Source organism: Nicrophorus vespilloides, unplaced genomic scaffold (genome assembly GCF_001412225.1).
Source record: "Nicrophorus vespilloides isolate i.1.1-1 unplaced genomic scaffold, Nicve_v1.0, whole genome shotgun sequence".
NCBI classification, from domain to species: domain Eukaryota; kingdom Metazoa; phylum Arthropoda; class Insecta; order Coleoptera; family Silphidae; genus Nicrophorus; species Nicrophorus vespilloides.
The window spans coordinates 11180-25592 of record NW_017095890.1 but is presented as its reverse complement, the minus strand read 5'-3'; the positions used below and the strand labels follow the sequence as shown (position 1 = coordinate 25592).

The following is a 14413-nucleotide window of genomic DNA, read 5'->3' as shown; positions in this document are numbered from 1 at the left end:
TTTTTTTTTTGGTTTGTAATTCGGTATCAATCATTTTATCAACGTGGCGTAATTGAAACTGCACGCGTTAATAGCGTAACGCGTCGTTTCCCATCCCGACTTTTTAGATTCTTTTCTGTTGATCTCATTCTTTTTTTTAATTTCTATTTTTCACTCACCGTCGGTTCTTTCTTTCGCTCAACTAATCATAAAACAATAATGTATTTAAATCATTTTAGCAGCCATGGTATAATAGATTGCAAGATAATAGGGATATAAGTTGAGTTTGAATTAGATGCCTCTGGCGCATCGGAGCTATCTCACCGCAAGAGCGTTAATCGACGGAAATGGGGCTATTTATTTTATACTGAATTCATTTAAACTCGTCCTAGCAGAAATCCAACGTATACATACACATGGGGATGAGGAAAGTAATTCGCACAAAACAAAAAACACATTTGAATATCGTAATCTATCATTTAATTTACTTTAACGTTTCATAATTTATTTCATAATCTTAGTAATTTCATATTAACAATATATTGGCATCATTTAACAAAATACAACAATGCAGTCTATTTAGTAATAAAACTACTAATATGGATAAATTAACTATTTGCATGTTTTTAATTAAAATTCTATCAAGTATAGTCGCAGTACCTGAAAATCTGAAACAACTTGTTGTGTAATTTGGACCCGACGCATCCACCAATTTCATAAAACATAATTAACTTCATTGTTGACTTAATTATAAAACCAAAACTTTTATTTTATATTAACATAATGTTAGAAATATTCACAATCATGAAAACAAAATTTAATTAAAAACTTATAATGTAAATTTTGTTTTGATTTTAATATTATCAACAATTATTGTAATATTTTCTTATATGATAAAGTTTATTTGTTTACTTTTTATTTTAATAAATGCAAAATTAATACAGTATTTAAAAATGCAAAGTTACTGTACTGACTGTTACAATATCATAAAGATTTTTATCAAGATTATTATGTGAAATAAATATTTATATAATCGTGTTGGAAATATTGTTGTAATGAAATAAACTATACTTCATCGACCAAATCCTTACCTTTTATAACATTTGAAAACATGTCAATTATATAGAAACAAGAGAAGATGTGATTTTTTCGTAATTGAGACAAAATTCTGTGTTAAAATAGCGTACACACAGAGTGAATTACTGAAAGGAAATTATATATTATGGTGTAACTATGTATCTAATGGGTTGTCCTTAAAATAATTTCGCATCTCTTACCGTATTCCAAGAGCTCAACTCACCGTGTACATGAATTAATCATCTCGAGATTCAAATAATTATACACCTACATGTACTTCAAAAACAAAACAAAAAGAATAAAAATATAAATAAAAAAATACAAAGCCGTGGAGCATTACTTTGTTGGGGACTTACGGAGGGGTTAGAAATTTTTTTCAGAAATTATTTACGCTTCATTATAATTTCATCAAAAAAAAATCGTGAGAGAAAACGAAACGAGAAATGAAAACAACGAGGGGCTTTACGCCTAATTTAACTTTTATTTATGTAAATTATTTGTTTTTATTTATTTTTAGTCATATTTTTGTACAAAAAAAAAAACGAAAAATTAAACGTGGATCCCGAAATTCCTTTTTTTTAACGCTTTTCGATACCGCTGGTCGGGATCAGAAAAATAATGATAAACAGAAGTTCATATATTTACACATATTTACAAAATTAATTAAACAAACTTAATAAAGAATATTGTTTGTATATCACAAAATATAATATAACAATTGTCAAGTGTTTTTTTTTTAATAATCGTCATCGATCGAGTCAGACACGTTGGATTCATCAAACAATTTTCAATTCACAAATCGTAATATTTTAAAATTTATTCATATAATAGATTTGTATTGTTTCTTGCTTTAAGATCTTTTTTCTTTCTTAGTTGTTTTTTTTTGTTGTTGTTCTGGGTTCTTAATCTGTGTTGCTTGCTTAAAGAGACTGACCTTCGTAGCCCTCGGACGCGGCTGAGGAGGGAAGTGATATTCAATCTCTGCTCCTGCGAGGTCTTCCGACTTTGCCTTTGCGGACCGTCGTTGTTGCCGAGCTCTTGAGCAGTTTGTGCCAGTCCTGTTCGCAAATTAGACTTCCTGCCAGCATGTAGTACCTATCTCCAGGGGACAGAAGGGCGCCGCACTTGCTGCACGCGAAGCACTTCAGATGGAAGACGTGCGGAGGTGCACCAGGCTGCTGTGGTGATGGGCCTCCAGACCTCATCACTAACTCGCTAGCCGGAATCGTCAGCCCGCACGCCGAGCACGCTCCCGAATTTCCGAACATCCTGCGGGAGCAATTATTATAATTGATCAATTAGAATCAGTTTAAACAAACATAACTTAAAACTATTATAACAAGCAAATAAAACAATCTTAAAAAAAACATAAATAAATAGCAAAATTATATGGAAAGAATGCATGAGAATCTAACGAATGTGCAATAATAAGCGTTTACAATTTAAATACATTATCATGGAAATAATTAGAAAGTTTATTTATTTTTTCTATTTTAGACCAAATGAAATGTTCAATTATTAAATTTCAACTGAAAATAAATGAAAATACTCATAAGGAAACAATATTCAACTAATTCATATTTTTTATATAATTAATCAAATAAAAACAGATGCAATACAACATATCCGTTTATATTATATTGAAGCAATTTCGGAAACATTTCTGATATTTTCATTACATCATTAAATATTTGATTTTAAAACTAGAAAAAATAGAAAAATTTGCTTATAAATGATTGTTTACTTGAATGACGGTAACAATTTACTAAAAAGTGTAAATTTTAGGTGAATCTTTAGGCAAATATATATACATTATTTCTTAAAAAAAATAACTCTGAAATGATGCATATGTATTGTTTACTTGAAAACAATTAATGAAGTGTAAAGTAACTGTATTTTTTTCGTTTTGCTTTGTTTTTCGGAGAACACAGAAACATCCCCTAACAATTTCATCGCAACGGTATGATGGAAATAATTGGCAAGGTAAATTCCGTAGCGGAGACTCTTACATGTGCTCATCAAATGGGAATTTGCATTTACTGGATTGTTAATGTAAAGTGGCCTGGCATTAATCAGTCCGTAGTGACAGGGCGGTCGGTCGATGTTATTAAAACGCTAGTACACGGCAGCTAATTAATTTTATGCAACGCCACACTTGAATGGCTTTCATAATGAATATGCCCGTGATGGTTTTCACTACCTCCTCCCGCTTCTATCTCTCCGACTCTGCATCTCTCTATCCCTCACTCACTCTCACTCCTCCATCCGCAAAACCCACATGCAATATCTCTCTCTCTCACTCATACCATGCCATACTCTGCTGTTGTCGTAGTTGTTGTTTTTTTTTGCTTTCTGGATGCACACACAACGCGATGACCACCACCGGACCTACATTTGATGCTGGTGGTGGTGTATATTTTTTTTTAACTCTCATCTCTTCTTTTGCGATTCCTTTCAATCACCGATACGTGATTGGAATTAACTTCCATTTACTTTAAGCCAACTGCGTTCATTAATTAAAACTCTAGGACTAAAAGAAATCAATCCACTTTTAAATTGGCTTTAATAATGTTCTCCATCTGACAGAAGAAGAGAGAAGCAAAAAAAAAACATTAATTCAATTAGTGCAGAATTTTTCCGAACCAATCTGTTTATTTTTTAACCTCTCACACCCACAATATTACCTCATTAATAAATTCATAATAGAATTCGCTTAAAATATTTATTTATTTTGTTCACGCTTAAATCCAAACTACTATTCGACGTCAATTTTTAGTAACCTCATTAGTTCTTAACTATTATAAAATATAATTTGACATATGTTTATAAATAGCTTTGTCTCTTAAACTTAAAAAAGCATGTTTTGAAAATCTTGATTTAAATATACAACGTAAGTTTACAGTAGACGTGCTTTATAATATAAAGATTCGTACACACTATGAATACATCATTTAAACTAGAAAAAAAGTTAACAAATCTGCATGAAAACAAATATAAAACATACTTTTTTTAAAATGTTAATTGTTTACATTTTTTATGTATGTATAGATTTAATGCTCAATTCATTGATAATATCGTTGATGAAATAATGTTAAAAGTGCCCCATCATGTTAAGCTATATATATACATAGTTAGTGTGAATCCAGCCATATGTTCTCAAAAATGGGGAAAAAACTACTTGTCACAGAGGTTCGGGTAAAAAATATGATTAATGCTCGAAAGCCATAAAGCTTTACGTGAATCGTGAATGTTTCTCATAGTAGTTCCGCTTTGCCAAGCGAATGAAAGAAAATGGAAAAAAAGAGAAAGAAAAAAGCAACGCTGAACAAATTTCAATACGGTATAAATCCATTGTCGATGCTTACTAGTGCATGATATGGCCAATAAAATATATTCAATTATTGAACAATTTAAAATTTATATAAAATTAAGATGAATTCATTAATAATTAAACCAATACAACAAAAGTGGAGAAAATAATAATTAAATAAATAATTAAAGGGATATATGTAATCATCACTGAAATTTATAAATAATAGTTTTCATCGGACTACTATTACATACTAGTTATATCCCGTTGATTGTCAGTGGATCCACAAAGTCGCCTTAATTAACTTTATTTTTTATATAATCGAAATATTTTTCGCAAAAAAGTAAATTGGTTATTCCGCTATTTCAGTATTGCTATCAACTCGAATAATTCAAACACGAATGAATGTTATTTTTTTAATGTATTTGATTGGTTTCATTAAAACGTGTCTGACTCTTACAGATAGATGGCAACGTTTGAGTTTCAACACAGTGTGGGGGGCTCTTTTATCCGGAACACTACGGAAACCGGCTCCAACTAACCCAGTGGTTTTGCCCCGACCGGTTATTGTACGATAGAAGTTCAAGGTTCGAGAGTTCCACCAGTAACACAAATTTTGCGCACTTGTATTTTTATCAATAAAATATGAATTATATCCATTATCAACAGGCTTTGAATGTAAAGAAATTTCACTAATTTAGAATGAATGGTTTATTTTAACTTTTTTCTTCTTGTTGGAGAAGAGAATAAGGAGGAAAATGAAGGTTTAATGAACGCAATTAAATGAAAGGAAAATAGGTTTTGAAATTTTATTATTGGCGATGAGGTTGTAAAACAGCGATGGGTAAAGAATTGAGCGCGGGTCCCGGAGAGTAAATTGAATTCGCGGCAGCTGTGCGAATATAAAAGGGCTAATCCCTTAATCAAAGTGATTCCAAGCTCATCTCGGGATGAGCGTTGTTAGTTAAAGCGTTGTTGTGTTTTCCGGGTTAATGTTTAAGAAATGAATGATGGAACGGAAAGAAACGTAGTGGTGGCGGTGGACCTCTTCCCCCCACCCTTTCTAGGTTGAGAACTTTGGGGGTTGAAAGAGAGAGATGTGAATAAATGGAGATGTGTTTGCGTATGTATGTGTGTGTGGGAAGGGAGAAAGAGAGTGTGTATGTATGTATGGGGATGTATGTGTGAGTGTAAGTGAGCTGGAGTGGAGGCGGCGAGGGTGGCTCTGGGGAATAACTGCCTAACTCAATTTCAGCCCCGCGCCGGGGGCCTCAATCAATAGACGCGTCGCGGTGGGGACCAATTACATGCCCACTTTCCTCGTAACACCGTTTGCATACATTTCGCCAAGTGCGACAAGGATGCACTCGTTACATCCCAAGTCTCTCAGACACCTCTCGCCACTCTAACTAATCTTTCTTTTAAGCACTTGTCGCGTGCCGCGCACGAAACTTTCCCTAAGCCAGAGCTCTACCACTTCCTTTTTCCTTCCTTTTTCAAATTGAATTTTCATTTCCGGTTAATTGTTTCACCATTCTTTCGACCGTGATCGTCCTTCGATTAGGACGACATCGTTAAGAATGCATGTGGCCCATCATTGTGCTTTCTTTCTCGTATTGAAGATGAACGACGGGCCGACCTTCTTCATCCATTCGGGGTTGGAGCCGGGGATGCTGCTCCTCTCTAATGAGATCTCGGTCCGGCCTTAATTGGCCCGGACGTCGGTAATTATCTGCGAGCGCGCAGACTTATATAATAAACGCCGCTAATAAAGTAAACAGCTGAGTCTATTTTAGCATACGCTGGTAATAAATCCAGTCGGGACGCTCTAATTGGATGGGTGTTTGACAGTAGCTATGCACCCCGTTCTATATACGGACCCCGTGGCGAGGAGCTTCTCTCGCAACTCTACTCAGTCTATCTCACTCATTCTCATTCTATATACCTCACTTAGCTGCTCGTTCTATCTCACCATCTCTATCCTTCTCTGCTCTCTCCGAAGACCGATCTATGCTAATGTGGCCCCGAACCAGAGCAATTATTCAGCCAACTTTTCACGCAAATTGCAATTTTGTTGTGCCCCTTCCCCCTTATTCCCGATCATTACCGCACCAAAAACCACCTTTTTACCCTCATTAAAACTTCACTAAAACATCTTATTATCTTGCCGAAGCCTCATCCGGCCAGAAAACTATACACTCGTCCAATTATACAAACGCCTTTAATTATCCAAACTTCTTCCAGGAAAACCAACACGACAACCCTCGATTAAGTGAACCCTTCAATCTATAAATACACATTACTAATGATCCAAAAACTACATATTTTCTATCGAATTTTTATGTCTCCTATATTTTAAATTAAATTATTTCAATCTTCCAAAAAGAAGTTTATTTCGCAACTCGACCACAAATTTGAGCATTGTGTACTTATTTATAAGTTTTGGTTCCACTAAAAAGTAGTTTAAGTTATGTACTCATATTATTTTAAATTAGCAAGTTTATGAATGTATATCATATTAGAATTTAATTTAAATTTGAAACGTTGTAGCAAAATGATAACGTTTCTAATTAGAACTATCTTATATGTATGCATATATATAGATGGGAGTGTATGGAAAATGGTGCGATTAACCGCGGGCAATTTGTGATTAACGAATCCAATTATAGGCACGTTGTGCCTCGGAAATTATTAGTTGTGCTGTTAATTAGATTAAACCAGAAACGGGGTTCTGCCTAGAATTGATTAACGTTCAGTTGTGTATCTGTGAGAGAGGAAGGAGATATAGAGAAGAAGATCTGTCTTGTTTTGCGTACGATCAAAATATGCGCCAAGCACGAATAAAAATAATAATAAAAGTAAAAAAAACATGTAGTGGATTAGATGCGTGGGCCAGAAAATAGGTTTACGGCCGGTAAATATAATCGATAGTAGTAAATTTTCCAATCAAAAAAGTTTGCGGCAGTAACATTTGTGTACATTTCCCTTTTTCCGGGAGAGGGGCCGTCGGGCTCCTGCAGTGACATATTGTGCCGTGCACGATGCGTTTAAGAACAACATAAAAAAGTTATCTCGTTTTACATGGGACGTGTCGTTTTCATCCCCCGCGATCTCAACCCCCGTTCTATCTTCTACCCAATACGGTTTCTATTTGCTCTCCTCTCTTAGTTTTTTCCTTCTCTGCTTTTGCCACAGGACTCGGTAATAAAAAAAAAGTGAGTCAATCAAGTGCAATCAAGTAGCAGTCGCCGTGACGTGGCGTTTTCTATTAGATTACCTAATCGCTTCCTCCGCCCCCCAATCATTTCCATCCCCCACAGCTCTTATTTGCTGTCAAATTATGTTCGCGTCTGTCATTCCGGCGTAGGCTGATTGCACACGTGACTGGCTCATAAGCGGCTCTTGACAGGAGCTGCCGCGATATTGCACCCCCTCGTCACCGGACACACAATTTATTATTTGTTTCTGCCGCCTCCGCAGCCACTGCTGCTAGCTACACTTTGCACGGACGAAATTTTTCCTTTCCTCTGTTGTTTCCCTCGTATTTTTTTTTTGTCGAAAAAACTCAATTTGTTCTCTGACATCGTAAAATGAAAACAACCACATGAAGGGACACATGCTAAACTCTCGCTTCTAATTTTTTGAACCTCTTTATTTATTTATCCATTTTTTTTTGTCTGTTGTAGTAAGCGCATACAGATCCCCCGTTGCTGTGACTCTTCCTGTCTCCTTTTTCTGGCGTTATCAAAAAGCGGTCTTGGGTGAAAGGCGGGTTGGGTTGATTGCTGTAGGAAAGGTAGCGTGGCCTTATTGCAAAAATGGCCTGATTGGATGCATCCAGGATCCGGGCTGATTGTGCCCCAAGCTCAAACCGCCAAATCAAGTTTGCCTTTCGTTCCGCGCCCGATACATAATGCACAAAGCGCTGATTACGTGTGGCGGTCCTCTCACTCCCCTTCCAAATTTAAACGCCCCCATAAACACCTCCAAGTCTAAAAAGATCAGTCACAAAGCCACGAAAAAAATATATTCAGAGCGTTTCCCAATTTGTTATTTTACATTCAATTTAATAAGCAGCATTCACTATTATATATTAATATAAACAACAATTCTTGAATTATCTAGTATAAAATATTAAGTATTATCTAGTATAAAATATTAAGTATTATCTAGAATAAAATATTAAGTATTTATGAAATAAGTACGAGTTATCTTCGATATTACGATATCCCAAATACAATGTACAATATTTTATAAGCTACGTGACAAGAATCACGTGTTTAGAATCGTACTCAAATAGTAAAAAAAACATTACTTTCTTCTGTTATACTATTTATAAAGAACATCTAAAGACGGAAACAGCGTTTTTAACTAAAATTGTTTCAAGTAAATATTGTCTTATAAAAGATATATATTAATAGATTCTTGAGATTCAATGATACTCAATATTGGCTTTGGGTCAAGTGAGTTTCTAGAATAATTATGTGATCTGATCATTATTGAATATTAGATGTGTGTTAGTAAGAGTAGCGACGAGTTTGCTTTTTTTCTTTTCGTCGGTTTATTCGAGATGGTTTTAGTAAAGGGATGATTGTTTGGTACCAAGGGGAATGGGTTTTGTAGGCAAATTGGTGCGTGTGTGCGGTGCGGGACCAATAAACGTAATTACGTGGTAATTCAATTAGCGCGGATGTGTGTATTAAGTAATGAGGATGGGCGAAATTTCAGTGTGTTAGTGTACCAGTGTTCGTGTATATATGTTTATGTGTATGTATGTGTATGTATGAGAGAGAGAGAGTATGTGTGAGTGTGTTGTGCAGAGGGTGGCGAGCCGGTGGTGCGGGGCGCGTGGCCACGCCGAGGGGATCGATACAAGTCGCGGCGCGTATTCAAGTTATGCTAATAAATTAGACGGCTCAAAACAAACCGCAATGCAGATCGATGTTTAAACCACACACTCGTACACATGCAGTAGGTTATGAACCTGACCAGGCGTATTTCATAATCTTCAATGAGGTCTTCTCTTATTGAAAAGACGTTGCGTTCGATTTACCAATTATTTCCAAGAAATGTAGTTCAAATTCGAAATACGCGAACAATTGTGTTGATAAAATGTAAAGTTTAGCATGATTGATGATTAACAGGTGCATATATTTACCTCATGTAATCCTGTTTACATAATATCATGCCGCCCTTCGTGAAGCACGACCTGCCGATGTCTGCGAGAAGGATCCCACAACACGAGCATTTTAAACATCCGTTGTGCCAGTAGCGGTCCAGGGCGTGCAGCAGGAATCGCTCGACTATTTTCCCGCCGCATCCTGCGCACACTTTGACGGTATTATTGTTATTGTTTACGGTGTGGTGAGGATGATGCAGTGATGTGGGGGCTGGGGCGCCGCCGTCGCTGCTGAATGCCGGGTGGTGATGGTGCGGGTGTTGATCGTGCGGACCCTGGTGACCTGCAATAGAATAATGCATACACGCACTTTAGCAATTCGCATTTATCAATCAAGCCGCACCGAAGTGCCCTGTCTTTCATTCATTTCAACCCCACAATCCATTCGCACAATATCCACGCATTTATCAAACCCTTATCCTTGCTGATCCTGCGAACTTATATTCAACATTAATGCCCGTACCGCTCCAGAGATGTCGCCCTATGTATCATTAAGCCTTGCTTACTATGTAATCGTACCACTATTCTAGAATTTACCAACTGTTTCTTAACATAAATCTATGAATTTATTTTAATACAATAAGATAAAATTCATAATATAATAAATATATTTTCATATCAAAAAGATCTTTATATCATTTCAATCTATTTTTCAGTTTAAGAACCTTAATTATATAAAATAATGAATATATTAGATAAATGTAATTACATTTAAATACATTCCATACCATTAGATAATTTAAGAATTAATAGCTATAATATACATGTTTGTTACTTGGTTTCCCTCAAACATATTACCTTGTCAAATGTAAACTGCTCCATTATCGATATGCACTTAGTTACAATGAGATTTTAAAAATAACAATTTGAAGCAAATTATTTTGTAAATTTAGTAAAAGAAATCACATTAATATAATATACAAAAAAATATCAATCTTTATTTTAGTATTAACGTTTATGTATAAATGTACAAGTACATATTTTAAAATACGATGATTAAACAAATCATAGCTACAGAAAACGTCAATGTATATAATTCGTTTTTAATGATTCATTTATCAAGTGACTTGTCAAAACATTGGTACTGTAAGTTCGAAGGGTCGAAAAGCTTAACGACCATTCGTTCACATTTTATATGCATTCAAATATCAGAGTCAACCGGTGTCACCTAATCCTCATTATTTGTCTTCATATTACCGAAATCTTCGGCATAGCTTTGGCAGTGGGAGGTATCCTGAATATTCATGAACGCGTTTTCGACTTTACAGTTTACTAAGAAAGCTGTTAGATTACGTCGCGCACGGAGGAAGCGTAATCGCCGTGTGTTTTCACCTGTCTATACGTGTAATTTCTTCTTGCGCTTATCGGCAGGTGGAATTAAAGGAGACCATCAAAACGCCATTAGCGCAAAACGTATCATTATTCATTACAACCACGAACCACATTAACCTTGGATATCCTCCCTTCACTATATATTATTTATATAATGAACGCAGCGCACATCGATATAACAATATTAATATACCGAAAAAACAAGATAAATCCAATTAAGTATATTTTTTCAATTATAAATCTAATTTCATTTACTAAATCATTTTAATAACATATAAGAATGAATGTAATTGTAAATTTAAGAATTATATTTTTATATTTGTTTAAAATTACCCTTAGAAAGCATTAATTTGAACATCGATTGGAATAAAGGTTTTAATCTGTTATTTAATACAAGAAAACGTATATTCTTCTATTGGGGAAGGGCAAATATATAAAATATAAAGATGTATTCAAATAAAATTAGGCAGAATAATGCGATTATTTACGAAATATAAATCAAAATCATTACTTTATAAAAAAATGCAATTTGTTATAGAACTAGGTGCGACGTGCTGTATTAATAGACATTATGATAGATAGATATGTGTCCAATAATAATATATTGGAATAGATAGTGAGATGGATGTTTCTGATAAATTGAAAGCAATATTGTCTGAAATCACATAAAACAAATAGATATGATAAGCCATATTGAAGGAGGTACTAAAAGTTCAATATTGAACCATATTTTAGATTCTGCACGTACTACTGACACTTTAAGAGTGAGGAAATGAGTAATTCCATAAATGTATCCACAGGAAAATACATAAACAAATATTACATATAAATGGTGTGTTATATTACCAAATATCATGTTTTAAAAGTAATTAAAATAACATTCAAGTACGTTTGTATGTAACTAATGAACATTCCTATGACTATTATTTAATCTGTTGCTTATATTGACTTTTATATAATTTATTTAAATTTTTCTTAAAACAGAAAGTATTGTTAGAAATAAGAAATATTTACAAAATAGTAGATTTTTAAAACACCTTTGAAGAATTATATATAATATTTTGAAAATGTTGATCTTTCTGAGAATTTTATTATTTCTATATATATTTGGATTTCATCAATTTCATTAATAAAATTTAATATTGTATTCAATAGATTTATGTATTTCTTCATAACATAAAATTAAATTGGTAAAATGGTAGATATTATTACATAGAAGGCAAAATTAATACATATCTTATGTATATTCTTTAAATTGGTAATTTATATACATAAGTTATTTGGAATTTGGATTTGAAAAAAAGTAATTGTTAAGAGAGAATTTGCGTTTGGTAACAATAAATTAGCACATTTGATTAAAATTCCCATGTGATGTTCCCTCGTCAAGCCAAAGTTAAATTGCTTCATAAAGTATGATAAATTACGTGTACTTCAGTGGCACATTTAAATAGACACCGTATGTGCATCACGCGTAATTTTCGCGCATCGTCAAATTATATTAGTCGAGGGATGAAATATCGTTCTTACTTATGGGTCCCATTGTGTGTCCATTTGTGGGGTGCATATGTGGAGGTCCGGACGGTGGATGTCCAGAGTGGTAGTTGTTGTTGTCCGGCGAGGGCGGATGCGGAGACGTCAGCTCCGGACCACCGTAGGGGTGATAATGGGGGTTCATTGCGGCTAAAGCACTGGCTGCCAGTTTGCCGGCGGGTGCGCCTTCCAGAGCGCCTACACTCACACGCGAAAATATACCCGCCACGGGTCCGCGACCCAAAACAGACCCGGGCCGACCCGAAACACGACCTCAACAACAACAATAACTACTCTACTGCTATCAGTAAACAAACAATAACGACAACGACGACTGCAACTGTAAGACGAAGAACTATCTCGTGATGAAACGCAACGGTATCACTCTACCGATAACACGAAACAACGAAACTGGGACTCCCGGTAATCCTGTAACAAACATACATATACATTAGTGATGTAATTGTAAGATTAATGTTTAATTTTTCTATTTATATATAGCAAACTACAACAAAAATAAAATGTTCGAAAGGTAATCAATACGATTAATTTTTATAACATTTTTTATGTTTATGTTGAAAATCTATAATGTTAATAAAATAAAATCTTTACAAACAATTCAATTCAATTTATTGCTAAAACTAATTCAAAGCTATTTTTAATGCACTTACAAATATTTACTTTCTCAATATAATTGTTAAAGCTTCATTCAAATGCTTGTAAATAAATGTTTTATGTTTCCATTTGTACTGGGGTGGATACAGTCAAAATAATATCTTTGAGATATAATCGATAGGATTATTTTTTATTACTTTTTTGTTACGTAATATGTATATGGTTGGGGTGGATGTAACGTAGGGGTGTGTAATTTATTGAAGCAATAAATAATGAAATATTAATAAGAGTGAGCGTGTTTTAAATTATTAAATATATTTATATGTACAGCAAGATGGTAAAGTCGAGAAATAAATTAAAGTAAATATAGCGAACGTGTGTATCGCCGCTCGGCAACAATATGAGCAATATTGCATTACAATTCGGCATTAAGGGCGAGGGCGTACAAATTATTGCCGTTAGAGGGTAGATGGCTATTTCATTGAGTAGGGGGCGGTCCAATTTTTTCCTCTCCCTCGACTCCGAACAAGGAACTGTAATTATGTTAGTATAGGGGATGGTAATTGCTTTTTAAAAAGAGCCTCTTTTTTGCACCGCGTCGCTACAATTTTTGCATTATTGGATGCAGAAGCAAAGAAACTGGAATAGACGAATCTCAGGAAGAAAGTGAATACGTATACCTGTGGGAGGGGAAGAAGTAAATCATAACCCCATCCGCAAAAGGATGGCGGGACCCCCCAAACATGAAACGGCCGACAGCAATTAAAGCAGGTAGGTAGGATATTTCCGAAGCTCTTTCTCTTTTCGCACGGACCGGTTTCGCAAATTTCGGAAAACTTGAAACATTTACGTGTTTTTAAGCTCTACTGAAATCTTTTCGTTCCTGTTGTCGACCGCAGCGAAACAGATTCAAAGTTAAAGATAAAACTCCTAGTCTCGGGAGCATTTCGAAGTACTTAATTGCACCCGGATCCTACATTCCACCAACTGTATTAATAATTAAAACTATTAAAATTTCGATGCAATTAACCTACGGTATCATCATTACAAGATATATCCTTGTAGCTGGAAAGCGATTACCAGATCACATCATATTTTCATAAATTATTACCGGGACATAATCGAATTGAATCGGCGGATGGTAAGGGCGGACGGACACGGCAGATCCAGATCTCCGATGTCAGAGCGTTCCTATTTTCTGGCCAAAATCACATTTACCAAAGTGATATTTATTTCCAGTCGCCGGGGCCGAAAGCAGAAAGAATGCGAAGCGGCTTAGGATAATTGAATAAAAACACGTACATCCTCGATAGCCACCCACCCCTGTGTTATTTCTCTCCCTTTATCTTTTTTTTTTCGCTTCTTCTCTCCATGAACCCGGGTTGTAATTG

The 14413-nt window shown here is 34.8% G+C and overlaps 1 protein-coding gene across 2 annotated transcripts; it reads right to left on the bottom strand.

Annotated features, from left to right (window-relative positions):
- Positions 1–1759: 1759 nt before the first annotated feature.
- On the bottom strand, positions 1760–12836 carry LOC108567584 (LIM domain transcription factor LMO4-B). 2 transcript variants are annotated; one of them, XM_017928136.1, is made up of 3 exons: positions 12405–12836; positions 9525–9828; positions 1760–2334 (listed from the first exon to the last, which is right to left on the bottom strand). In XM_017928136.1, exons 1-3 carry the CDS (start codon positions 12550–12552, stop codon positions 2031–2033), a joined length of 756 nt encoding a protein of 251 aa, XP_017783625.1. In that variant the 5' UTR covers positions 12553–12836; the 3' UTR covers positions 1760–2030. The 2 variants fall into 2 exon arrangements, with proteins under 2 accessions (XP_017783625.1, XP_017783634.1); XM_017928145.1 differs by having other exon boundaries at positions 1760–2325.
- Positions 12837–14413: the final 1577 nt, after the last annotated feature.